Source organism: Xiphophorus hellerii, chromosome 12, assembly GCF_003331165.1.
Source record: "Xiphophorus hellerii strain 12219 chromosome 12, Xiphophorus_hellerii-4.1, whole genome shotgun sequence".
NCBI lineage: Eukaryota > Metazoa > Chordata > Actinopteri > Cyprinodontiformes > Poeciliidae > Xiphophorus > Xiphophorus hellerii.
The window spans coordinates 9,559,360-9,587,107 of NC_045683.1; the positions used below are offsets into that span (position 1 = coordinate 9,559,360).

At 36.5% G+C, this 27,748-nt stretch overlaps 1 protein-coding gene across 1 annotated transcript in view; it reads left to right on the plus strand.

The window, feature by feature from the left end:
- Window positions 1–13,613: 13,613 nt before the first annotated feature.
- The window catches only part of srrm4 (serine/arginine repetitive matrix 4), a 60,812-nt gene continuing 46,677 nt past the window's right edge, over window positions 13,614–27,748 (plus strand). Inside the window, exon 1 of the mRNA XM_032578363.1 lies at window positions 13,614–14,502. Within this exon, the coding sequence (XP_032434254.1) occupies window positions 14,285–14,502 (218 nt within the window). The 5' untranslated portion in view covers window positions 13,614–14,284. The remainder of the gene's footprint in view (window positions 14,503–27,748) is intronic.

The window sequence follows — 27,748 nt, forward strand, 5'->3', positions numbered from 1 at the left end:
TTAAACAGTTTTTTGTTCCGGTGCCACATATAGACATTGCAAAATAAAAAGATATAATTTGCTTTATGTTTAGTGATGCTATTTAGGTGGGATAAAAACATCTTTAGCTGTCCAACTTCTGCTGTTAAGACTTGAAAAGGTAATGCACTTCCTTGTCCGATGTAACCAGGTTTCACCCTCTGTTGTGGATCTAACAGGAAAATATGTCAAAGTGTTTTTGTATTGTTTTGCTGCAGCATTGCCAACTTTATAACAATTTATCTGCATAAAACTCAATACATAAACAGATATGTATAAAAAAATCTAACATTTTATGCACAAAAATTTTATATATCCATTTGATAATTCTTAAAGCTGTTGAACATAACTGTAAATATTGTGAAAAAAAAATTTTTTCATAACTGAATGCATATTTTCCTCTGAGCTTAATGAGAGAAAATAAAATAGAACAGTTCCTTTTAACTTGTAAACATGCCTGTCATTTCTAAACCCAAACTGACGCGTTTGAGATAACGTGGCTCCAAAGTGGTTGAAAAACTAAAGAGTTTGATGAATACAGGTAAGAAGAAAAATGTTTGAGGCTTGAAATTTGCTTTTTAATCCTCTTCAGATAAAACCATGTTGCATAAATGTGTGGGTGGAAACTATGACGTTAGCAATTATTTTGTGCACCACAGAATAAGTGCTGATGGTTAATCTAGTGGACAACAAAGCTGCAAGACCTTGTAAGGAAGCAGTCATTTAATAGTTTCTCACTATAAAGTGAACAAATCACGGTGAATGAATTTACTTTAAATTAAGATTTCGAAATTGCAGCAGCTACAAAGCAAAATGCGGATTTTGATCTTTGCTTTGGCTGAATGATAAAAGAATAACTTACAACATAGAACTGGTTTTCTTCCCTTTACAATCCTTTGATGAACCATTTTACCGTTGTGAAGAACCACAGTTTTCACAGTCATGGAAGCACATTACAGGAAAACAATTTGCATTTCAACCAAGACTGCCATTTTAGTTACTGTGTGATTGTGTTTGTGTGTGCATCCAATACATATGTGGAGCTTGGTTTTTTATTTTGCACACAAATTTGAACTCCTTTTCTTTGTTTCTTTCTTCCTTTGTATCTTCTACCTTTCTTTCTTTCTTTCTTTCTTTCTTTCTTTCTTTCTTTCTTTCTTTCTTTCTTTCTTTCTTTCTTTCTTTCTTTCTTTCTTTCTTTCTTTCTTTTTTCTTCCTTTTTTTCTTTCCTTCTTCTACCTTTCTTCCTTCCTTCCTTCCTTTCTTTCTTTTTTTCTTTTGAAAGAAATAAGAACAGAAAATGTTCCAGTAATTGAGATTTTTTTCTAAGCTATATCAAATATAGGCCTGGAAATAAAAGCTCTTTTCCCCAGTTTACTGAAGTAAATTCTGCCCTTGTTCCTGTTCTCAAATTCCTTCTGAAATTCATATTTTCGTTAAACAACTCCACTTATTGCTGGAAGAGAATGCGAGCTGGTCCTCAATGGAAATCATTCAAGGATATATTGTAGTAATGAATAACTTGATCTCCAGCTGCTAAGCACCTGGTGTTATCTGGCTGACATTAAAGCATAAAGAAACAACACCTTCCATCCCCGCAACATTTAAATGAGAGAAAGCACAGAGAAGCAATTTGCCTTTAGATGACTTTCTCTACTGTAAGTGTCCTCTCCCACGGAGTTCGCCTGGCATAAATGCTACATTACAATGATTTAGTCTGCCTAGAATCAGAGTGCACTTTATGAGACGCATGTACACACACTCACATCCTAGCAGATACACCCTCAGGCCAAGGGAATCATCAGTTACAGCCGATTCACTCAAGTCATCATCGTCCCCATTTTCTTTCTCCTCCCTGCATGCACAGAAGTGGCACATGATGGACTCAAACCCTCTCAGTACCTCAGATATGGAGCGCTTTGTTTGGAAGGCATGCTATCAAAAATAAACCCAAGGTTCCATTGGGATCTTTGAGCGGCCAGTGTTTTGGGGTTGCTGGTTTTAGTATGTCTGCTGTTAGCTGTCTTGGAAATAAAAACAGTAGATTTCGTCAAAGGACTATATTTAGTTCTGGTTCTGTCAGATGTCATAGGAAGCAGATGGTAGATACACTACATGCAAACATGACTCCCTGTCCCTGAAGTGTCTTTTGCTACCAGCCCTTTTCACTTTTTATAAAAGAAAATCCTATAATTACGGCAAGTGCATTTAGAAGTTCTTATCAGTTCATTTGTTTTATTTACAAGCATTAAGAGCAAAACCATTCATAATAAAACATGTAAGCCCTTGTCTACTTTTATTAAGGCAGCAGTTGTATATTTCTAAAAAACTATATGTACTTTTTAAACTGACAAACACAATTAGCAGACAGCTTTTATTTTATTGATTGGAAAGAATAGATTTGCATTAAACAAGATTGTTTTGCTGTGAATAATGTTCAGCTTTGCTGCTTGTGCTGTTTGAGAACTGTTTGAACTCCCCAAGTGGAAACTGTCAGTACGGTTATATTTTACCTCGGAGAAAGTTTTGTGTCTTTCAGTTTCCACCCAAAAGAGTTCACATAATGAATGTGAACCATAAAAAAATATATATTTGAACAGTTCTGGTGCTTAATGGCTGATATAAATAATGTTGGCTGGTTTTAAAAAAGCAAAGAAATACAGCCTTGAATATCTGACTATACTGATGATATGCATTGAGAAAACATTTTGTATGTTGCATTTTTGCTGTAAATTTGTAAAGAGAAATTAACAATAGAGTAACCACTGTTTCATAACCAGCAACATAATGTAACAATGGCAATTAAATTGTTATCATAATGTGAAATTTGTAGATAAAATGTCAACTGATGTGCAAACTGGACAGAAAAAAATAAAAAGAAAAGGAACAACATGTTGCTGGATTCATAAAAAAAAGGGGAATTTATGTTTGATTGATTCTATTACTTTGTTATATCAAAGTCTTTTGTAAATTGCATACCAATTTCCATTTTGAGGGTGACAAATTTGTCAAATTTGTAAATCAGGGTTTATTATTAGCATTACAGCCATGGAAAACTTGGCAAATTATCAGCAAAACCCTTATTTTCCAAGTTTTTGTAAGAAGTTTATTTACGGTTTTTGAACTAATATTCTTATTTCCCAAAAATCTTGCTTTATTTTTTATTTCCTCTCTTCTGCGGGGTACGGCTGCATGCACTTATGATATTATACAAAAGTGAGGCAGTAAGACCACTGAGTGAAGCTCTTTCAGAGCACTGAACCAAAACATATCCCTGCAAAAAGCCTCTTTTGTCTGAGCCAGTCTGTGCCCATCCTGAACCTGTTGTGTAAGGCCACTGATGGCTTCCTCTTGCTGCAGGGTCAGAGCGGCAGCCATATTGATTTTGCTGTTTCTAAAGACAGTAGCAAACAGGGCAGGCACTGAATACCAACAGGAGTAAGTTGAAAAAAGGCAAAGACTCATGGTATTGCTCTGTTTCCCTGCCTTTCCCTGCCTCTCTGTTGGGTTTGAATTCACTTATTTTTTCTTTCATGATCTGTGTCAGTACTTTTTGTCTTGCTAAATACTGTGAGGGACACAAGTCAATATTGATGTATTTCTCAGCTTTTATTGGACCAGAGACTGGAACAGGCTCATGCTAAGAGACACTGAGTACTATGATTGTTAAATAAAACTGACATGAAAAGTGTAAAGTCATACAGATGTTTTATTACTGCAGCTATAGCACTTTTATACAAACTGCAGCCACAGGGTCATCCAAGTTATTCATAAAAATTCTCTCTCTGATCAACGTAAATATAAATGTATTGTTTCTACAATCAGACAAGAACATGTGAGCAATCCCCTGACCTGGGGAAGGATGCAACTTCCCCAAATCTTTGTTATTCAAAGTTCCATTTGAGGGGACTATATTTAAGAAAGGATAGTATTTATCTTTAAAATTTTGTTATTTAGAATGTGTTACTACAAAGTACTCCTCTATTACTGCCTAAAAAAACTTGTATTTTGCACTTCATATTTGTGTGAGTGCTTGAGAAGAAGACACAATAGATCCACAGACTGAAACCAAAACCACTGAGTGCATAGGGGCATATTTCCACCTGACTCCACAATGCATTGCAAGCTTAATTATCGTGTGCAAAAAGAAGGTCTGCCTACTCTATCTAAAATATATATATATATTTTCTAAATTTGCAAAGAACTTGACTCTCTTCAAGTAACTTTTGAAGTTCGTGAAGCAAATGTAAAATGTAAAAATGTAAAGTTGATTAATTGTAATTTCTTATGGACGTATTCACACCTAAACATCTTGGAGTGCTGCTAAGTAGTTCCTCTTAGACCAACTGAAATGATCAAACTCCAAATGAACAGCAGAAATGTAGCATCACTTACTTAACACAATTTCTTAATTACAAACAGTATTTACTGTACAGCGCTGCCCTCCAGACTCTTATGACCACCCAGGACTCTGTCATGAGGTGCTGGAGGCCAGCGCTGCACATCATCGCAAGCTGCCAAACTAGTTTCACTGCAAATTCGGCCTTTTGGTGAAGAAAGACAAATAGACAAATAAACCAGCTAAAATTTTACTCTGTAAGAACTCACTCAGTTAGTTTAGTCAGCGATGCTCCAGAATGCAAGAAATGACCAGAGTAAAAAGCAAATAAAACTCAAACTATAGTTTTTGAAAAGTCTCACAAAATTTTAGTCTGTCTTTGAGACAAACAACCTCATAATTCAGATTAGATTCAAAAACATGCCTGCTGTCCTCTCAGATGACAGCTCATCTTTTTGGTTCTGTAACTTTCCGTTGCCCGGCTTGAAAATCAGCATAAGCATTTCTCTGTAACCTCTAGGCACAGAGCAGAAGCAGATCTGCTCCGTCATCCTGTAACCCCGTGGATTATTTGCCCTGATGGAGACTTCTGATTTAATTAGTTAAGATGTTGTCCTTTCATCTTTGCCCTGTGTGGGTCAGATTGTCCTTAAGATCACCACACTGGCCATCTACTTACTTACTTGCCAAACTATGCTAAGTCCCTAAGGGGAAACTTTGTCAGTGTGCATGTCTCCTGAAAGGTGTAATGAGACAGGGAAGAAGTTTCAAACTTGATGTTTGTATCTATTTTCTTTGATCCAGGCTTAAAATATGTTTATTTTCAATTCATTTTAGGTCAAAATAAATATTTCAGCTATTTATTTCAGAGTTTATTTTAGCAGCAGAGTGCCACTTGAATTTCATCACATCATGTCTCGTAGCAAACAGACATGAATGTTTTTCATCTATTTTTTCGGATAGACCAACTCAAAGCAGAACATAATTGTGAATGGGTAGAAAAATATTTTAGATTTTCAGGTTTTTTTTATCTGAAAAGTGTGATAATTTCAGCCTCTTTTGTTGCATTGTAACCCCTACTAGTCTTTTGGATATCTCCACCAACTCTGCACACCTGAAAACTGAAATTGCTAGCTGTGACTGTGTGTTTACCATCATTACTGCACTAGAATTTCAAACCAAGTTTTACAGCCTCTAATATTTTACTGTTTAACCAGTTTCATGCTTACTTTTTTGTTTTGTTAATTTAATCATTTATCTTGGTTTATTGAAATATAGATTAGACCCAAATACAAATATCTTATTTAAAAAATGTCAGTTTACTGGTTAATATTTAAATGTTTTGTCTTGCATCTATTGTTGCCCTTTATCTTTTTGTATCTTTATTATGTCCTATCTCTATGTTTTTGTGAGAGAACATAAAAAGTATTATGTGGTAAAACTTTCACCTGACCTCCCCAGACTCTTTGCTCTCCTGCCCACTATAGCTGGCCACATAGATTTTAGGATTTAGTCAAAACAAACCCTTAGTCTGGCCACTTTTTGAAAATAAAAAGCCTGTTCTTCAAAATAATGAAGGTTTTGCTGACCTTCCAAACTATTGTTGTTCTGTTTTACTTCTATGAAACTCACAGTTGTTATGACCGGGGTCAGAGGACACTTTGCACAGACTGTGTGTCTCAGAAACTGTAAAGAAACTGAGGGGAGAGGAAAACAATTCAGACTTCAAGTTTATGGAAAAGAATTACAAGAATGATTTGTTTTGGTTACATAACCTAACCTACCTGTAAGAATTAACAAGTTATGAAGGTGAATTTATTTTAAAATTGCTACTATTTACTACATTAAGTGAAATTTAGAGAACTGGAAGTAAACAGATCACCAGTCTGCTGCATTTCTGCCAATGTGTGTAAATGCGACATTTTCCAAGAAATGTTGAATATATGCGAGAAGATTTTTATTACCATTATTTCTTATGGCAGGACAGTTTTGTTCATTTAAAGAATCGTAAGAACCCTTGATGTTCAGCGCAGCTCTTATCTTCTCACATATATTTTCTCAAAAATTATTAAAATATTTCCTGCTCTGAATTTTTGTAGACTTGAACATTTTTTATGATTATTTGATGCGCAGACTGTATCGTGGTAATTGCTGATATTGGCATTTCTATAAACTTTTACAGTGGCTGCAGTGTCACGTTTTCAAATACATTGACTAGAGAAACAATTGATCAGCATCTTGAACAAATAAAGTTCAGGAACTACTGATTTAGAGAAAAATACTCTCAGACTGGGAGTGCAGACTGACTGGAAATGCTTTTTTCTGTTTTTTCTTTTTCTAATTTAGCAAAAACTGAAATAAAACACTTTGTCATCTTTATTGCAAGAAAAAAAGTAAGTCCGTTTCTACATGTTATAGCACCTCTTTTGTCCCTTTTACTTCAGACATACTGTATATGAGCCAGGCTCTACATAGAAATGTTGGTTGTTTCCATAGCAACCACAAGTTCCTCCATTTTCAGGCTAATTAAAAATACTATATTGATTTCTCTGCATTAGAATCAAAAAATAAAAATGCGGATATAAAACCTGGAAAAGCGAAAATAAATTAGTCCAAACCACTAGGATTTGTTGATAACACTGACAATTATTAAATCATAAGAATGTACAAAATCACAATTTTTCATTATGTTAATGTATTATTCTTTGCCGAGGATGAGCATGCGGTTGCTTCCTAAACTGTTGGAGTCATTATGCTGGAATGTCAAACTATAATATAATTTTCTTTATTCATGCCTTGTTATTCAATAGATCTCCTCCCCAAACCTTAACCCTCATTTCCAAATTACACTGCAGTTAAAGGCTACGACTCTTTGCTCTCAGGTACATGGAGGGATGATCAAAATATAATTTTGAAGAAAATCACTGCTACTGCCTGAAAATCAAACAATCAGGTTTGCGTAGAGAGTTCACAGTTTACAATTTATCAAAGAGATTTAGAAGAAACCATCCTACCAAATGAACGGTCAGTCTCTGTCCTCCAAATCAGTATTAGTGAGCTTTGCTTTCCTTCTCTAGTCCTTCTTTCAAAAGAGATTTTTGTGATAAAAAACCCCCTCAAAGTTTTGCTCCAGGAAAATTCATTTTAAATCTTTTTTTTATTTTTTGTAAATTGTTGTACACAGTTAAATAGAGCAGCAAATAGCTGCTTTACGGTGCCAATTTCACAAAATAATAACTTATATTTCCAACTGTTTGTTGTCAAAATAAATAAACAGTAACTGTTTCAGCCAATTAGACAAATAAATAATGACAGCATAAGCAGAGTCAATGATTGTTATGATGTTTCTAGCGAGAACTGTAGTTCTTTCAACAATTACAGTCATTAGCATTTATATTTTAAATGTAGTTAGATCCAAGACATGATGTTTCACAGAAAATGATCAAAAATGTAGATTTTTGATAATTTTGGTCTATGAAAAAAAGGTTTTCTTTATTATACTAATGTTTAAAAATAGGTTTAAAGAATAAACAGTAGGTCTATTTTGTAAAATAGATGTAAACAGATTGTGTTCTAATGCATATTTTAGGTTGATTCTGAATTTAAAGTTGTTTTCTTGTCTTATTTGAGATTCCCCTATCTAAGGTTTTTTCCAGTTTTCTTCTATAATGGATGGACAATTTTCTAGACCAATGATTCTCCTTAAACTTGTATAGCAACTAGAGTTGGTCAATTGTTTATAAAAAGTACACAATTTATTCATCTGTATGGTCTGCATTGGGTCTTATTTTTTTGTCAAATCATTACAAATTTGTAAATGATTTGATTTGACAGATAAGTTTTGTTTTCTCTAAAATTAGAAAACAAAACTTAGTTTGTTTTCTGGATCACAGTGTCTGACTTAAAATCACACAATAACTCCACAAGTATTGGAAAAAAGTAGATTTTTCTTATAGCACCACATGCCCTGAAAACTGTCCTGAAAAGGAAGATTTGTCCGCACTGAATGCGGTGATGACAGCTCATCCACAGACAATAGCAGCCGTGGATTCCTGTTAAAAACGTGGAGGTGTGCTCGCTGAAATGAAAACGAATTTACAGCTCTGGGCTTTGACAGCAGGTTGAAGGTTTGCTTTCCAGTGTTTTAAACCATGCATCAGATGAAGAATTGACAAAAAAAAAAACATATTGGCTCTTGCTGATAAGGAGAGAGAAAAAAAGTTACATTTCGCAGTAATTGCAGACCCTCTTTTTGTTGAAAATAATAATAAAAAAAATCCATTAAGAGAAATTCATCTGCTCCAACAAAAGCAATTACTGTCAGCAGGAGATCTGAGCACACAAAGTCATCCAGCTTCACCACACACAAAAAAGTCTGCATCCATTCCCCCATATTTCCCTCGGCTATTTTTAAAAATCCGCTTAATTTCTTGTTTACCTTCAGTGGAGGCTCTTCACGCTGCGCCCTGTCAGCCAGTACAAATATGAAAGACGACTCCTTCAGGAATAATTGGGCTTTAGACTGTTTTCAGAGCAGAAATGCACACAATAAATGTCAGCCACTAATTATTGCAACATTTTCTATCATATTAATGCATTTTCAATGACAATATCAACAGCCAATTGGGATCAAGAGTCCACAGCTTTCGAAATCTGTTTGCATTAAACATTTTAGCATCTTTTACTAATTGCTTTTCCACTTATCAAAACTTCTCTCATCACCACACAAATTAACATTTTCAATAACAGCCCATGTCCTTCAACTAAGTGCTTTATTTAAAATCTATACAAGCAAAAGCTCTTCATAAAAAAAAAAATCTGTTTTGCAGAAGCCCGACCCGCTGCCCTCGGCACAACCCTCCGATATTTAACGCGACGGCACCGAAGCTTATTTAATATTCCCAACGACCATGGAAACATTTCCTTTCTTGTTTGTGCTCCCTGGTTTGATTGGAGAGCACCTCAGTTTCATCTTTATGCAAAGCACACTGATGAAGCAGCCACTTATCATCAAGCGAGTGGTGGTGTTATACATCAAGGTTTCAAGTTATCAACTAATACATGCATTATTAGTCCCGATGAGGCATGAAGCAGTGTCATTATGCATACATATTAGAGGAAAGATATTCCCACCTCCACCTATGACTTTGTAAGTGTAATTTACCTCCTAGTAATGAAAAAAAAAAAGAGTTAAAACTCTTGTTCTTTATGTCTTGCATTCACTGACAATGACGTAACATTCAGGTATTTTAATTTTACCCACGTGGAAATAAAATAGATCTTCACCTGATTTTATTTGGTTTTTCTGAAATTCGTAAACCAAATAAGTTCAAAACAGACAGGGTTGTGGATGTGTCTGTGAGTTTTAAGGATAAATAAAAAAACACTTTAAATCTAATGTCAACGCAGCTCAAAGGGGCTGACTGAAACAAAACCCAGAAAATATAAATAAATCTTTATTTTTTTTCTTATATAAGGAATAACAGATATACAGATGAAATTATAACAATGATATTTTTTGCATTTTATTATTAAATCTGAGAATGCTTTTGAGCCAACACTGAAAAAACTGAATGTCTCTTTAAAACCATTAAGGCATTTGGACTTCCCTCCCTTCCAGACAACTGCTTCTGTTGAAGTTTTCTGTATGGCCAGTGGCAACATTTCAGTCAAATTTAAACTGTTTGATATTTGGTGATTAATCAACGCGCTTTAGCCTTAAAATTTCCACAATGGCTTCTAGAACAGGTTCTAAATACACTATCTAGATTGAGTAGACTGTTATTTTTCAACCTGGGTCTTCATGTTTTAGATATGTCTCAGCTGCAGCACACCTGATTGGATTACATCGCCTGCATGTCAAATGTGTCTGAAGCTTGTAATTCTCCAATTAAGTTAAGTCAGGTGTGTTTGAGAAGGTAAACATCTATAACACCTAAAAATGCAGATTGAGAAACATTGTACAGGATTGACTCTATAGATTAACTCTGAAATACCAACTCCAATGTATCTAAGAGAAATATTCAGCTCTTGTGAAGCCTGTTCACTATTTATACTGAGAAACAACAACTCAATCCGTTTTGTTTTATCGCTGGTGGTCGTGGTTTCACAGCTTACGGCTGAGTTGCACACCCTGAGGAAACAGATTTAATCAACTAATCTTTTAGACAAAACAAGGTGTCTTGAATTTATTTGCCGCTAAAGTCTGCACTAAGTCTATTCTGTGTTGCTTAATTTACAGCCACAAATAATGTAGGCTTATAATATTCAACTGTGAAATGAGAGATTCTGTCAGGACGTTGTACATCATTGTTTGTTTCTAATTCTTTGCACATAAACAGATGCAGTAATTTGCCCATATGTGCCTGTAAACAATTATGAGACTTCTTACATCTTCGTGTGCATTACAGAAAGTCATGTTATCCTTCTATTGGTGTCAACATCAAAATGTAGGGTTTGGGCAGAGAATGAGTGGAAAGGCGTGTGATGCGAATTAGCTTGTGTTAAGTCATATTTATTTTATTTAATCAACTATTCTTAGATTTAATATTTTAATTCAGTTAATTCATATGGTGCAAATTCACAACTAATATAATTGTAGTAAACTTTTCAAGGCAAATAGGACATATTTACATATAAAAATATATGTTCAAATCCATCCAATTTCATTGACAGATTGAAATTCATTTCTGCACCTTAGACTTTAACTCTAATTATAACGCACTGCAATGGTTATTGTGTCAAGTGGTTAAAAAAAGTTTGCTTTTGAAGAAAAACCAGTTGATTGCATTGTTTCAGTTTTGTAGAAATAACTTATTCTGAGCATGTGGTAACAGTAGAAAAGATTGACTCCTTTAAAAAAAACAACTCTGAAAGAAGCAGGCCCAGCATGAGCCGCCATCTGCTGCAGCAGAGTGAGGCTTTTCCAAGATTGAGCAGACACAACAACAAAAGAAGCACTGGATCATAAGTACGTTATATAAAGAAAAAGTAAACAGTTATTTTCAGCAGTAGCTCCTTGCTTGTCTTTATCCAGGAGAGAGATAAAGTTAAAACGGGGTGGGGGCATTCTGCACAATCAACTTTTTTGAGCTTTGTATAATTTTGTAATGTAATTCTCCCATCAAAGTATACTTTGAGTGTTGCTTTGATTCATTCATGCATGTTTCGGAAATCCTTGAATCTCCTGTGGAAACCTTTTGGGCTCCTGTTCTCTCACTCATAAAAAGCTACGCCTATTTACCCAAAGCTCCATCTTGGAGCTTTAGTCCATTATAGAGCACCACTCCCCCACACAGCTCCACCAAACTGTTAAACTACTGAGAAATGTCGGCTGAAATTATCATTCAAAATACAGCACTTTTAACAGCATCAATGGAGAACAGGGAGAAACATTTTTTGCGGTGATGTGATGAGGATTGGAGAAGGTAGGAGGTTCTTAAAGAGACAGAGGCCAATTTCAAAGCGCTAGGTGCATCTATGATTCAAAGTCATTTATGTTTTTAGTTGTTTTGTTTTTTTTTACATGTAAAGTATTTTCGTAATAACTGATGGTAAAGCAATTATTTTGCTGTGCTATAAAATGGCACTAGGTAACTTTATCCACCCCAAAATCATATCCAAAGCAGTTAATATGTTTCAGAATCAGCAGTAGCAAAGAGGTTTTAAAATATGAAAAAAGTTCATGCACATTTTGGTTAAGAGTTTAAAGCCTCATTCATTGAATTAACAGAACTGTAACAGGCAGTGTGGAAAACTGAATACTAATCTGTGGTGTTTTAAAAGTACTGTTAGCAATAAAAAAGATTTGTAGGTTGATCAACTGATAGTAGCTTAAAAGTGAACTCAAACTTAAAAAAAAACACGAGATGCATAAGAATATTTCTGTATAATTCTGCTACATCCGATACAACTTAACTTTAAATTTTTGTGAAAGTTACACATTTAACATAAATATTAACGGCATGTCATAAGAATAAAAAGAATGAAGCAAACCTACACATCTGTGTGATCCAATCAGACTAGAGAGCAAACAGATGAATCCGACAGTTGGAGAAAAATGCAGGGAGGTTTGGATCAGGCACATGCCCTGACCGGCCCTCACTAAGCTGGGCCTTTTGTTATGCTGATTTACTCCAGCCTTTTGTCTAAGCAACATGAAGTGTGAGCTTCCAAGAGAGTAGGACAAAGAAATTCAGCAGCTACTGACACAGACACAGAGCAGGCTGTATTCAAATTTGAAACCTTAATCACACGTAAAATAGAGAACGTAACACTAGCAAGCAGAATGATTCAGTTTTGTGCAAACTTTTATCGTAAAAAATGTATGTGCATGTTTTATCAAAACTGAACAAGTTAAAGAATTAAAGAAGGGAAAAATTATATTAAACATAATGGTTCTTTCACCATTATTTTTAGCCATAGCTTACATCTGGATTTACAGCATTCGGCTTCTGCTGGGGAAGAATTATGCTGCACCATCATCATAATTCATCATAAAAGCTGGATGAACTGCAACATGACCATTCAGACTGCAGATATTGTCAAAATTACGCATCTGATGTAGTATAGAAAGTGGCACAAATTGAGGTTTTTATTGTGGTGAAAATATTAGAACTGGAATGTTTACACTGCTTTAAAAAAGTCTGATATGAATCATATATGGGGAAAAAATATGCTGTGCTTAAGTTTTGCTTAATCTGTAAAAAAAAAAAACAATGAAACAATACATTTATTTTAATATGCAGTAAATCCTCATTATATTTTGAATTACTGTTACTATGAACTCTTCAGCATTGTCTTGATTGTGGGAACCCATTTTGGCAACAGAACATCAGCAACGATATTCGATTCATATTAAACTAACAGAGCAAGTGTGACAATTGTATTCTCACTAGATGGTGTAGAGTGGTGGGACGTGGTTTATGGTTATTTATCAGACTTTGTTGTAATTTTAGAGATTCTGTTGAATTTATTTCTGTCTTCTTGTGGTATTCATGGTTTTATGTGATCTGATATAAGCACTCTTTCATTAAACATTGATTTAGAGTTTTTTAAATAAGAGGAAGAAGTAAGAAGGAGAAGACAATTAAAGAAACAGACAGGGATGCATGGAAGTAAGGATGAGAGGTAAACCTAATTGCAAAACTAACAGACATAAACAGCACACCCACATTACACACAGAGGTGTCCCTCTACCCCAGAGTCCAGCCCCCCTTTTGACGTCACCAGTGCAGAGATACAAAACAAGCTTTTTCACAGTTCAGCTCCTCACTCAGCTCTCATTCACGCACCCGCTCACACACTCTTCAAACTCACACACAGACCTTCCTTCAGACACGCTTGCCTCAAACCTGCTCAGCTGCTGTGGGTGGGAGTACAATCAGAACACAGCTTCTGACCAAGAAAACTCCTGTCTCCTTCTGACTGAGCCACGCTCCTCCATCTGTAGGACGGGAGTGCTTCACACTGTGTAAAGCTTCCGACAGTGGCAATAGAAAGAAGGAAGCTCCCCGGACTCCCCGACCCGGACCCCATCCCAAATAGAGCAGCAGATGTGACTGAGAAGGAGAGGCGGAGAGAGAAACACAATCTGCCCCCCACCCCGTCCCGTCTTCAAGAACAATACCCTGCCTTCAGCTGGAGAGGGTCAGCTTTTGTCCTTCTCCCCAGGCTGCAGCTCAACTGAAGAGCAGACAGACGCGCTGACACGTTGACCCGCTGCAGCGAAGAGGAGAGGACGCGGCAAAGCAGCCCGCTGCACTCCACTTGCTTTGATTCAGTACTTGGACAGTTCCCGAGCAACAACTGGAGAGAGCGTGTGAGAGTGTTTTCAGCAGACTGTGGGGCGTCTGGCTCATGAGGGACTAAAGAGCACATCTCACTTGCAGATTAAAAAAGGCACACAAAAAAACAAAAAACCTTGAGATGCAGACACCATTTTCACTCAAGCTCAACCTCAGTGGTCTCAGTGGTCCTTCTCCGACCCTGGGATCGGAGGGAAGCACCGCAACCGGCAGCTTCCTGCAGCTGGGAGAGAAGCAGCTCTTTGAGAAGTTTTGGAAAGGGACTTTTAAGGCTGTGGCCACACCGAGACCGGAGAGCATTATTGTGGCGAGCATCACCGCCCGCCGCAGGGTGACCGGGTAAGTTCTCTAAAATGTTCTCACATGTTGCTAAACTTTGGTAGTTTAGAAAGAAACTCGAGCAGGAAATAACTGTTATGTCTTCAAGGATATCTGGGTGTTTAACACATCATGAAAATGATCGTATTACAAATTCAAACTGAACGTATGCTACATCTCACTGGGGAGGTCGACATGTTTTGAATTTTAAATGCATTTCCTCTTTTGGATGGTTTTAATTTTTCTTAGTTTTCACACAAAAATGCACTTTCTCTTTAAGAATACAACTCAACATAAACATGCTTGTTGACATTTGGAGTAAATGTAACAGTGGTCATGTATTATGGGTAAACAATATGTTGCAAATATTATCTTTGCTTTATGAATCTGCATAAAAGGACTATTTTGAGCACAATGTGTTTTTGCCCGGTCTATTTGGCTAAAGATTCATGTGTCATGAATTCGAGTTGTAAGTGCATATAATATATTTTGCCTGGTGCATGGAGTCTCTTCATGCACCCTGACATATGATAGTAAAGTGTACAGAGAGAGTTGGATCAAGATGTCAGAGGTCTGACGAAATGTGGATTGATCACATCTATAACTTCACCCTCACATGATATCCTAATGCTGCACAAACACATTGTGTACAAATCCATTAGGTATTTTGAAAAACCCCAGGAATTATAGCCCTTTACATGTGTTGAATGTTTTAAATTGTGCTATCAGTAAAGACTTTTTAAGCATAAATGTATAAAAAGGGGTTTTATTGTGATATGATGTCAGTTGGATTCTATTTAAGTGGTCAGTATGACACGAGAAAAGCATTTTATAAGTTCCGTCCATTCACATGAAGAAATCTAACCAGTCTTATTTAAACAGGCAGTATTGCGTGTTTAAATAACCTTTTTGAGCGTTACATCATGTTATAATTTTATTCCCTTATCTAAAACATACCTGAAGTGTTGTTCTTTCATGCATGTTTGAGAAATCCTTTAATCTCTCATGGCAACAGTTCAGATGTGCAACACGCCTGGGTGGACCTACCGCCGCCTTCGAACTCCTCAACACTGCAAGCTTCCAAGCTTCTGCCTCGTAAAGCTTCCCTCCCCTGTGACTCCTCCACTTCGCTCCTGCAGACTAGTTAGCAGCTTTTAGCAAACATCTTCTGAGCTCATCATTCTAGCTAATTCTCAGTGAAATGCTGATAACATTGTTAAAGGGTTCATAGAGGAGTGGTGTTGTGATGACTTCCTGAATGCAGAGTGTCAGAAAAAGCAAGAGTCTCTTAAAGAAACCAAGGCCCAATTTCAAGGCACTAAGTTACAAAACCAAATTTCTTTTAAGTCATATTTGATTTTTATAATAACAGAAGGTAAAATAGTGACTTGATTGTGCATTAAAATGACACCATGTGACTGGAAAACATATTTCTTTATTAAAGTCTGAAACTTGAACAAGTCTAGTTTTTAGTATTTTACACAGCAGGCATCTTCTTAGTTTTCTTCTGTACCCCGTGTTGGCAAACGCCCCAAACACATATCTGTTTAAAGGTCATGTGACAGCATCGTCCTGCCTCTGATGTCAGACCCGTTCCTCCTCTCCTCTGTCACGGCTTTGCCTGAGTCTCTGTTGAAGCAGCAACCCGTCACGTGTGTGCTGTGACGGTTAGCTGTAGTACAGCAGCCGTTTGAGGTGGAACGAGGACAAACATTTCAAACTCTTTTTCTGATCATCCTCTTTTTTCGTGTCTACATTAAACTATTTACCTTTTTTTGTCAGAAGCTGTTCTGCAGCCTCTATGTTTACCTGATTTCTCATCTCTGACAGCTGTTTCTTTCCATGTGCTAGCGCATAAAAAGAGATTCTACTCATAAATATTTTAAATGAGTGTTAAAATATTTGAACAGGTTTACTTACAGTATATATACATACAAATCTAGTAAACGCCTGCCTGGTTGACCTTTAAATGGTTTTGACACTCTCTATCAACTTCCCCTTATGTGAAATTAGCTATGTTGATGAGGATTAGAATGGCCCATTTCATCTGACATCGGCACAGGCAGTGGAAAGGCACAGTGAACCAAATAATGGGTCTTTAATAGCTTCTGTTACCGCAGGAGCATATCGCTGCACATGGCTTGGTTTGAAAAGATTTTATTAGCTTTTTGGATTAGAGTTAAAAATACTTTTTATTCCTAGAATGCGACTGAACATGTCAGGCCTCCAATCAGACCGAATAGATGCACATCTTTGACTCCAGTCTGGAACAAATTTAAGTCTAATTTAGGAAATTTGCAAAAAAACAAACAAAACAGAAAGAAAGAAAGCAAAGTAATGTGACTCGCTAGCGTGAACTGAGCAGCCTTTTCTCAAATAGCCCGAGGTTCTGGAGCTTTGCCATACTGTCTCTTCAAGTTCAGCCTCTCTTGGAAGAAATCTCTCCTCCAGTCGCTTCACCCCACCACTGTTTCTGTCCGGGTGACAGTGACGATGATGGCAGCGCGGCAGGCAAGAGCAAACATCCCCAGAGAGCACATAAAATGTTGCTAACTTTCCTGGACAGCTCGTAAAAGACAAGAGGAGTGTCCCTGTGGTCCAATATTTGTCTCAGAGAAGGAGAGGCAGAAGGACCTCTGGGTGATGCAGATCGTAAATAATGACTAAAAAGTAAAAACAAAACACAGAGATTATGGACAGAGGCATTCTGCCTCCCTCCCCTGCTGCACTGTTGATTTTTTGCGCAGGCACAGAGAGCGACTTGGGAATGCTTAGACAATCAGAATGCATGGCCTTAGGCTCGCTCCTCTGCCTTCTGCTTTCCAAGAGGAAGCATTATTATTCACTGTGGAGAACTGAGGGGTGACGAGCAAATGCACTGAAAGCGAGAGGGCATTATGTACAACAAGCAGAGATGGAAAGAAAAGAGAAGGAGACAGAGAAAGAAGCCACAGGGGGACGCTTCATGTTCAATCAGCATGAGTTCTTTTCTCCCTGCGCTGTCCTCACCTCTGCTTTCCGCTCCACTCCTTTTCTCTGCTCCTGAAATGAAACGCTGGAGGGACCCGATGGCCACAGTGGACTAATTAGAGTTTGCTGTCGTCCCCCATGGCCCCCCTGCCTCTTCCCTTGGAGTCCCACAGAGAAGAGGAGGAGTTTGCTGGGCTTGTGCAGCAGGTTGGGCTTGCCGTCCTTCATGGGCACTTCTCGTTCAGATTCCTGGAGCTCTGGTGCAAATGTCGGGGTGTGCGTTTGTGTGCAACCATGCACGTCTGCTGCGTCTGAGACGTTTTCCAGCAATTGAGTGTGTTTTAAATTAGGGCTTTCAATGTGGATGTATGGTGAGAGTGTGCGGCTGCTCCGGTGGTGGGGCTTCGTCCAACTCTGTGGCAGATGGCAGGCATGAGTGTCTGCAAAAGGAAGCAGTGGTGTGTGTGTGTGTGTGTGTACAATGTTGGAGGGGGGTATTCAGGCTTCTTACCTCAGCAGATGCTACTTTAATGAGGAAGAGGGGGAGAAGTGGTTGGAGGGGCTTGTCGAATGACAGCACCAGAGGGAGGATAAGGCAGGCCGGACGGAATAGCAGGAACACTTTTGAGTGGAGAGCAAAGCAATCCAGCTGCAGCCTCGTCATTGACTACAAGTTCTGAATACAGCTGAAGAATTAATCATCTGCTGAGATATGCAGCCATGATATGGAGAATATCTGTATTTTGTTTTAACCTTATTTTTATACATGTTTGGATTTAACAGGTCAGCATCAGCCATTGTAAATGAATTTGCATCTTAGGAAAAATATTTAAAAATGATTTTGCCTGTACAGTGCATCTTTCAGCCACCATACCTCGGCTCCCCCTTCTTGCTCACATGCTACTTTATTGATGGTCTATCTCTTATCCTTATCAAGAATGCATTGTTTGCCGATGAAATTCAAAGTCTTTTGACATTTGCAGCATCAATGCTGAAAGGCACAATACAAGCAAATGCAGACAAACTGTTCTCAGAGCGGGGACAAATGAGTACAAGAAATCGAGTCTGGAAACATGAAGCAGAGGCAGTCAGAGCTCCTCCAGAGATGAGGCATCTCTGCCTTTCTTGATCTACCTGTGAGAAAGACAAACATGATTTAGTGGCGGATGAGGGGTCTGTCTACCGTAACTCTCCTCTCTGCTTGTTTTTCTCCTCTCTTCAGCACTAAGCACTTCTGTCCAACATGTCTCCCTCTATGTATTTCTCCCGGTTTCGTTTCACTGCGTGTTAACTGGCCCTTCCTGTGTCTGTGTCGTATTACTCTGGGTAATACGGACAATGACTGACTGCTGAAGCATTCCCACTAAAGAGCGCGAGATGATGCCGACTCCCCGGGAAGCGATTGTACTTATCAACAAAGTGGATTCATATGTCATACTGATTTCCCAATCCATTAGAATCCCACCACTGTTGTTGACTGAACACCCGATGCAGCACTCATGTTTATTTTATGACAGTTTTCATTCTGTATATGAGGGAATAAAACAAATGATAATTGGGGGGGGGGGGGGTGCACCAATGATATGAAAAAGAAAATGAAATGGATAATAGTTTTATTTTAATAGAAAAAACTGTTAAAGTAATTTTGCAGAATGGCAACAAATGTGCACTAACAGAGTAAATTGAGAAATACAAATGATCCCTCCTTGGTTTTGCAAATGGACATTGAGAAAAATTGTATGCAAAATGTACAAACAGAAAAAGATAAATATAATAATAATAATAATAATAATAATAAAAACAATGGTTCATTTTTCTATGTTCTTGCCTTGTGATGGATTGGCAAAGTGTCCAGAGTGTATTCACGCCCCAACATGGCAAGGATAAATAGGTATTGAAGTTCAGTGTGTGTGTTTAGATGAAGGGTGTAAAATATTCAGTGCTATTGCGTAAGAACAGAATAAGTCACTTTTTTGTCTTTTATCTTTTGTACTCATTGATTGATTAACCTTCTCAGATTAAAAGTTCAATGATATATACATAATGTATGAGTCACTCCAAGTGACTCATACATCTTTTTGTCAGTAGCACTTAACAAAAATAAATACATTTGGTAATTCTAACTGATCTAAAATAAGGAGATATTTGCTCTGATTTATCTTCAGACAGTGAGAAAAAATGTCTTTTTATTTGGTGTATATATACTTATGATTTCATCTGTATGTCGTTAGCTAAAGAAACAAAAGATGGAAACTCATGACTGCCTGTCATTTTAACACAACCAGTAAGTGTTGACAGCTACCTGCAGAGGAAAATCAGTCAGAATAAAACCAAAGTTAGCAGTGACAAATACTGCCACCCAGCACATTTCATCTGGCCAATTAAACCATTTCACAAGAGGTAAAGCAAAACTACACAATAATATCATTAACAAACCCTTAAACTGGCAGACAGAGCTGCAGCACATTAATGACAAAGACATTCACTGGCTCAGAGTGACTGTAATACATCACTGGAAGAGAGTTTGAATGAGATATTGATGAACGCCAACAACTAAACGATTACTTGAAAAAGTTATTTTTCTGGCTGTTGAAGCTCACGTTGACATTTCCAGATTTCAATCTAATCTTCTGAAAGTTGCTGGCTGGGAGAAATGAGTTTGGCTTTACTGACACACCGATTGATTTTGGCAGGCATTACGTTGCTGCAGCGCTAACTTTGAAGAGATGTTGCTCAGCTGTTTTAGCAAAATGAGTCCGATGTTTGTGATTAAAAGCAATGAGCCCGTTGGAATGGAGGGCTTTAAAATCCCTTTGATTTGCATTTTGCCAATCTTTCTTTTTTTTGTTTTCATCTGCAGAATGTAGGGCAATCCTGTTTGTTTGGGTTTTAGAATTAGAGACTGAAACTGCTCTGAATCTAGTGGTTAATCATCTGTCTTTCTGTTTGCAGCCTTTGCAAAGAACTACGTGTTACAAGTAAAGATTGATGAGGGGAGAATTTAGCAAATATACAGCTATTTAGATGTGTATATCTTTTGTAAAACACATCAATATTTAATTTAGGGATATTTTAAATTGGTGCATGTGTACAGTGACACATATTATGGGAGGGAATTGGAATTTAGTGTGATAATTCCTCCAGAAAATCAAAGCAGAGAGTTGAGTTTAAACCCTTCCCTTCAAACATCAGCTCAAAGCTGCTGTGAAATTCTCCCTCAAGGAGAACATATTTCCCTTTCTATGGTTCACTTCAGCGTGTGAGGAAAACTGAACGACACGCAGCCTTCCACCTGCAGCTGGTGGCACGTGTGCCGCTTATCATCCTGAAGAGTACATCTTCATTTGGGATGTTTTGTGCAGTCCGAGTGTATTTTCTTTCTGAAGGGACTCTAATAGATCAGTGACAGTTTTAATGTATAATGAACTTTTAACCAATTGATGATAGTCCCCTAAAATCTGACGCAATCGGAAGCAATGTAGGGTGGCCAACCTTTCAGTCGACGGTGTTGATTGGCTCTCAGTCATATTCAATAAATTAGAAAATGTTTTCTGGTGAGGCTCACTTGTAATATTAAAAGTAACTTTTGAAAATAACAACCCTTAAGCTGGTATTAAGCATACTTTTCATTAGTCACCCATTTTTAATTGGTCTGTGGTATTATTGTAACTTAAATGTAATGTTTTCATTAACAGTAAGCGTAAAATCATCATAATTACGTTAGTCTACATCATGTAATAGTTAGTTAATGTAATGTGTAAAATAAATGGACTTTTCAATAGTAATTTAATTAATGGTTCTGAGTGCTTTGAGTGCTCTGAGTGCAGAACACTTTTGAAAAGTGTCCTGTGGGGAAAGTAGTTTGTATCAATCAGTCTTAGTCTAATGTTGGTGATGCTGACGATGCATAAAGGCAGTTTTTTTTTTTATCTGCAGTATGAAAGGTTTTGTGATTTTTGCATTTTTTGTCTATAAGAACTCCAGGTGTTTTCAATAACAGATTAATGTGTGTTTGTAATATTGCAGCTTTATGGATCTGCACCTGCTGCACTCACTTTGAGCTAAAATGTGGGCTGTTGACATTTGAAAAGACTTGAGGCATTTACCTCCATTAACATAGTAAATGAAGTTGATGGATTGCAACATGTGTTTTCAATGCAGACTGCAAAAATATTTACAAGCTGGAGTAAAATGGAGGATTCTGAACATTTCTGAGGAGTAAAGTTTATTTGCAATAAGTGAACTCTTTTGAGTTCTTTGGTTAATATAGCGTAAATTTCAAAGATGTTGTTTTGAATTTTTACAGAAACTGACAATAATTCTTCATTTTATTGTTCATTTTGTGTTTTGTGAAAATACTAGCAAATGCTGGCTCAGAATAAAATGAATCGACATGCTTCAACTGCATCCAGACCTATAAAAAGTTACATTTATGTCTATACTTATGCGTTGCAGCGAAATCGAATCCCAACAGATTAGACAAAATTGGCTTCAATTATTTTTGTGTACCTTCCTACATACAATAATATACAAAATGCACTGCATAAGTGTTAGAGATTTTTTGGTATTATCATTTTATTCTTACTTTAGTTCACATTCAGCCTATAGATCATTGTGATTTTCTGTTTAAAGTGTTCTCTTCCTTACGTGTGTATGGAGGTCACTGCTGTCTGTTCAACTTTACGCACCTCCTAATTTAGTAACTACCTGTGAACAGTCGTATTTTGTTTTATTGACAGTACTGACCGAGATTTGAACCGGGCTCAGACCTTTGATCAGATATCACATCTGGAACTGGGTTGTTAGATGTTTGGGTTAGAAGCTTTACGACCTCTGTTGTTTTTCCTGACTGCCCCCTTGCCTGTTCTTCTTTGACAATAAAAACAGGAGCTCATGTGAGAGCAGATCAGAACGCTCTGTAAAATTGCTCGGAGGAGAAGTTTGGCAGAGCCTTCCCTTTTGCAAAAGCTCCACGTAAAATTCATATACGTTGTCTGTGGTTCTTTCTTTTATTTAGGTTCGAAAGGAAAATACCTATCAATAAGAAATACTGGAGTTTCATGTAGCTGACATTGGTATAGATAAAATAGCTACATTTTTTCAGATCTGTGTCTCTCTTAAGTAGAAAATGGTTGCAGTATTGGTATAAAAATTAGAGAAAGCAAAACGCGAAGAAAGCTAAAAAAAAAAAAAAAAGACAGGATGCTGTGTAGCCAAAATGATTACATTTTTTACTTGATGTTACATTCCTGTCCAAAAATATGAATCATCTGAAGTTTTACCAAATGCAACAAAATCATACTCTATGTAGGTATGTAGATTCAAATCCATGACTGGGAAGAGAGAAAACCTGTTGACTGGTGTCCAAATTAAATCTCTCAGACAGGCAGACATGACCAATTCTTGATGCTTTTATTTATAGTGGGTCTAAAGGAGGAAGGCTCACTGATTACATCCTATTTGATGTTCACAAAGCAGAGATTTCCAAGATAAAAATAAAGCGTGAGACAGCTTTCATCTTAACTGCTTGTCATTTTTGCCTGCAGCATAGAGACAGCAAGAGAAACAACAACAAATGTAAATTGGATATGTGTAAAAAAATTTGCCCGCTCACTGAAAAATATTTTTTTTCTCCCTTTCTGTTCAGGATGAAGTGACTTTATGACTTTCAATTTAAAATTAATATAGCTCAGTATAACATAGTTCAGGCTCTCTGTGTGTTTTTCTCTTCTCACTGCTCTCACAATGTGTTTTAAATGTGTTAAAGCGTTATGATAAGACCACTTGTACCACTATTGTAATACTTTGACTAGTTTATGTCTCGATTAGTTTTTTGGCAGTGAAGTTTAATAAATGAAAATGATTATCAAGTGGGTTCATGCTGCTCAGCTTATCCATACATGAATCCCAATGTGACTGATAGAAAATGACTAAGCTGACTTTTTTTTATGTTGAAAACATTCGGATGTATTATTTTTAAAACCATATTTTGCTGCTTATTTGACTTCAAGCCCTGAAGTCCTATAGTCAGAATGCTGATAATAAAACACTGCACCACCATTTATCCATTGTTACCCACAGAATTTAAATATAATAAAACTACTTCTGTTAAAGTAAAAGAAGAGCCCAAATGATAAACATTCACTATGTGTGTGATTTGTCAACTTACTTTCTCTTTACCTGATTTAATTAGTAATTTTAGGCTCAACTTTTCAATCTTTGTGGTACCATGACAAACCTAAATATAGTTCATTTAAATCTTTTATAGTTAAAAACTCTGACTCATGTTAAATACATTTTAACTTCAATATAAAATGTATTGTGTGCTTTTAAAAACCTGCATTGTGAATATGTAGAATGTTTTATTCTTAGCTCAGGCTAGGTTTTGGGATTTGTTTAAATTATTGAAGGACAGAAACTCTGCACTATGTGTAGGCATGAAGACGTAGAGTTAGAAGAAGACATCAGTAAAGCCTTGATTCTCTGTATTAATTCAATTCAATTCTTATTGGTTTGTTAGTAGTTATCAGTTGCTGTCTTTGCTGGCTGTTAAGATTCAATATATCTGCCCAAGATTAGTCCTTACCTCACTAGGTGAGTGTTCAGATTTGTTGAGCTTATTGTTTTGCTTTATAATTATAAAAGTCTTAGATGGACATCATGTTGGATGCATTATAAATACACATTCCTGGGATGAAAAATGGTACATTTTTCTCTTTAAGCATGCAATAAAAATCAAAGCATTAGCTTTAAGTTTTCTTCTTTCAGCCACGTTTGTCTTTTTCTTCAGTTTTATTTTCTTTTTTAACCAAGTTGGCTTCTTTCTAACTGGACCCCTAGAGCAGTCGTAGTATTCATTATTAAAATGGAAACTTATCAAAGTCAACTCCTCATCACTTAAATTAAATCATTTCAAGGCTGAGCGACTCTCACGTCTCAGCCTCCTCCTCCATTTTTCATTTTCGCTTCTTGGCCATCCTCATTTCGGGAAGACGATCTGCCATTCATTTAAAATTGCCACCATTTGCATAACTGATGCCAGGGTGAAGGGACGCACTGTAGATTCCCCAAATTCAATCGACGACGGTAGCACAGGAATTTATTGGCCCGATGCTTTTGTTTCATTTTTCTGTGCTTCATTCTCACCTTTGCTGTCAACGCTTCTTCTTCAGAGGTGAATGTCTAGTGAAAACCAGCTTTGCATTATTTTGAATTTTCTGTTATCATTGGATCAGAGGAGTTGGTTGAATTAGAATCTTTACTTTTTTCAGCTGCACGTCATGCTGCAAAATTAAGATAGTTGATGATAAATAATAGTTTCTGCTACTTGTAGGACAAGAATGACATCTTCCTACTGGTTTCATTGCTTGTGAAAAGATTTTGATGTGGTGGAGAGACACAGTCTCACAGGCTGTGGGGCAAATGTCAGAGTGAATCATTAGTTTTGAAGTTCCAGACTAGAGATGTTCACAAGTAATTTTGTTCAAGTCAAGCTTACATATTCTGAAACCAGATAGATGCTGTCTTGTCTGCCAAAAGTTAAAAATGTTATTTGTTATATTTATGTCGGATTCATTTGACCATTTATAAAGTACAATCGAACATGTACCATAGTTTTTATTAACTGCTTTGAGGTATTTTAAATGAACAAAATGTAAAATTTGGCATTCTAAACTGTTTAAAGAAACTTATTAGAAATTTCTAAAAGTATCAAACAGGAAGTGCTTTTATTTTGATGAATGGTCAGTGCCTTTGTAATGATGTAGTGAATGCTTGTTAATGTTGGTGTTTAAACTGATAAATGAGATTTAAACTCTCCGCTACATTACCATCCACATTATTCCTACAACCAATGAGGCTTTGAGAGAATTATGCATATGACTTTCAGAGCAGCAGTTTTACATCTAAAAAAGACTTTTTGTTACAGTTGGCGATGAAAATACTGGTATGGCACAGACCAATGAATTACTACAAATTATAAAACACAAATATGTCTTACATACCTAAACCTAAAACTATGCCAGATCTGCTTCAGCACAATTTGGTGTACTGATTTTCCTCTTTGGGCTTTTTTTGACTAATTAAAAAACAAACATGCGTGGCTTTTTATGGTTGCTTCAAGTTTAGACGTCTTTAACCTATTAAAAGTCCACTGATGACAGCAATAAAATTATAATGCCAGTAGAAAGATTAGTAGAAGCATTTAAAAACAGCCTAAAGAGACCAGATGAATCATAATAGCATGAGCACATTGGGAAATGACTGCAATTTTTTGTGCATTTTGAAACTACCAATAATCTGTTTTGACAAAGCTGACCTATAGAACCAGAGAACCCAAAATTAGAAACCAGTCATAGCTTATTAACACTGGTGTATTACACACTATGTTTTTTTACTTTGCCAGTTTGTCAGAGTACAAATTGGTCCACAAAAGACAAGTAATGAGTCAGAAATCGAGCTAATGAGCTTCCTAAATGACAGAAAGCTAAGTTAAAGTGAAGAAGTTGGACTAGCTTGGAGAGTTACAGTCACTGTTTTGGATTGCATAACTCTGAAGAGAAAATGTCAACACAGAAACAGTAGAAAACTTTTGAAAGTGTCCATTTATTAGGTATTTATAGAAGCTATGGGGTCTTAGTTTAGTTTGGAAACTTAACCAAAGAATTTTGATGCTCAAGTGCCACTGAGGATGACTCTGAATGAAGATGAATAATAACAAGTAATTAATACTTTGTCATTTCATATGTATTGTTATTATACAGAAAAGTAAAACAATTTACCTCGTCTCAAAAATATCAAAATAGTGTCTTCTTTAAGATGGAGACACTTGGGAGGACAATTGAATCTCAGTTTTAATGTTTACTGCTTGTTTCAAAATTTCTTACTATAAGTGAGTTTGACTTGAAACTTTACTGTCAACTCTTGAGGTTGAAGAAGCAGGAAAAGTTTCCTTAGAAATGAAGGACACCTTGATCAGCTGTGTCTGTTCTTCATCTTATTAGTAAGATCTTATAATGTTACGATTTAAAATTTTAAACCGTAACTGCTTTTAATTTAATCAGTAGGTGCTAGACAAGGTTTAAAAACATCTGTCCTTTTATGGTGATGATTTTTCCAATAATAAACAACCTGCATTTGACTTTGACAAGAATCTGGGGACTTTTTGTTGTGAATAAACAATGTTCATGATATTAATTTAAATCATGGGAAATACACCCATAAATCCATTTTGATAGACCACAATTAGACTTGCTGTCAAATAAATCTGTCTCTTTTGTCAAAGAAATCTGTATAACGATCAAAATATATTGAGTCAAAGATGCTGCCATATTGAGGTCAATACTGTGGTTAAGGATTTGCTTGTAACTTAGAAATGCAAAGAGTAGAGACAACTTCCAAAACCCTGTTCATCATGTGGCACTTTCCAGTGTGACTGTTATTCCTGATGACGTTCCTGTAGCCGGCGCATTCCAAATAAAACTCATAAGGACAAAAAAAGAGATGACAGGTTTGTCGCTGCTTCCCAACCTCGAGGGCATGCTGAGGGCATGGGGGCATGGAAGGGTGTAAAATCAAAATCTGCTTTCCTTCTATAACAATACATAAAAATGTGCAGATGTGTTCCTCTTTGGCTTGATGTATTTTTTTACTAAATTAATATGAATGTTTCTGTTATTTTGGATTCTGTAAAAAGTCAATTGTATTCCAAATAATGGGCTTATATTGTTGACTAATCAATAATATTTATCACTGTTAGTAAGGATGACTTTATACATACCCCATTTAAAATTAAGGCCAGAGCCTGTGTGTAAATAAATGATTTACAAATGGTGGTATCTAGAGCTGTATTTTAATTTGAAGCCTTCTAATCCAATACTATTTGAAAGACACACAGCTATTTCATGTAGTACAAACATTTGAATAAACTGCCACTGAGTCTGGCCAAATTTCACCACGAGTTTGTCAGTTGTTTAAGATGTTGTTTTTTGTCTTCTGTCATGTCCCTGCAAAATATTACCAAAAAAACAGCAAGACTCTGTTCCAAAGGTCTTGCAGTTTGCTCAAACACAACTTAGGAAAGTCAGGTCATGCTGCCGAGGTCACTTGTGACTCTTTGCAACCTTTTCAAGCAAGCCACACTTGTTGGACTATAATGCACTTTTAAAACAATTCCTGTAACTCTTTTGAATGTTTTATACTCTTTAGCCAATGGGTTAAAGATTTGAAATATTTATGAACAACACCAGTTTGTATAAATGTTATGTTTGCAGCTAAAGTGGATAGACTTTGTTTTTCA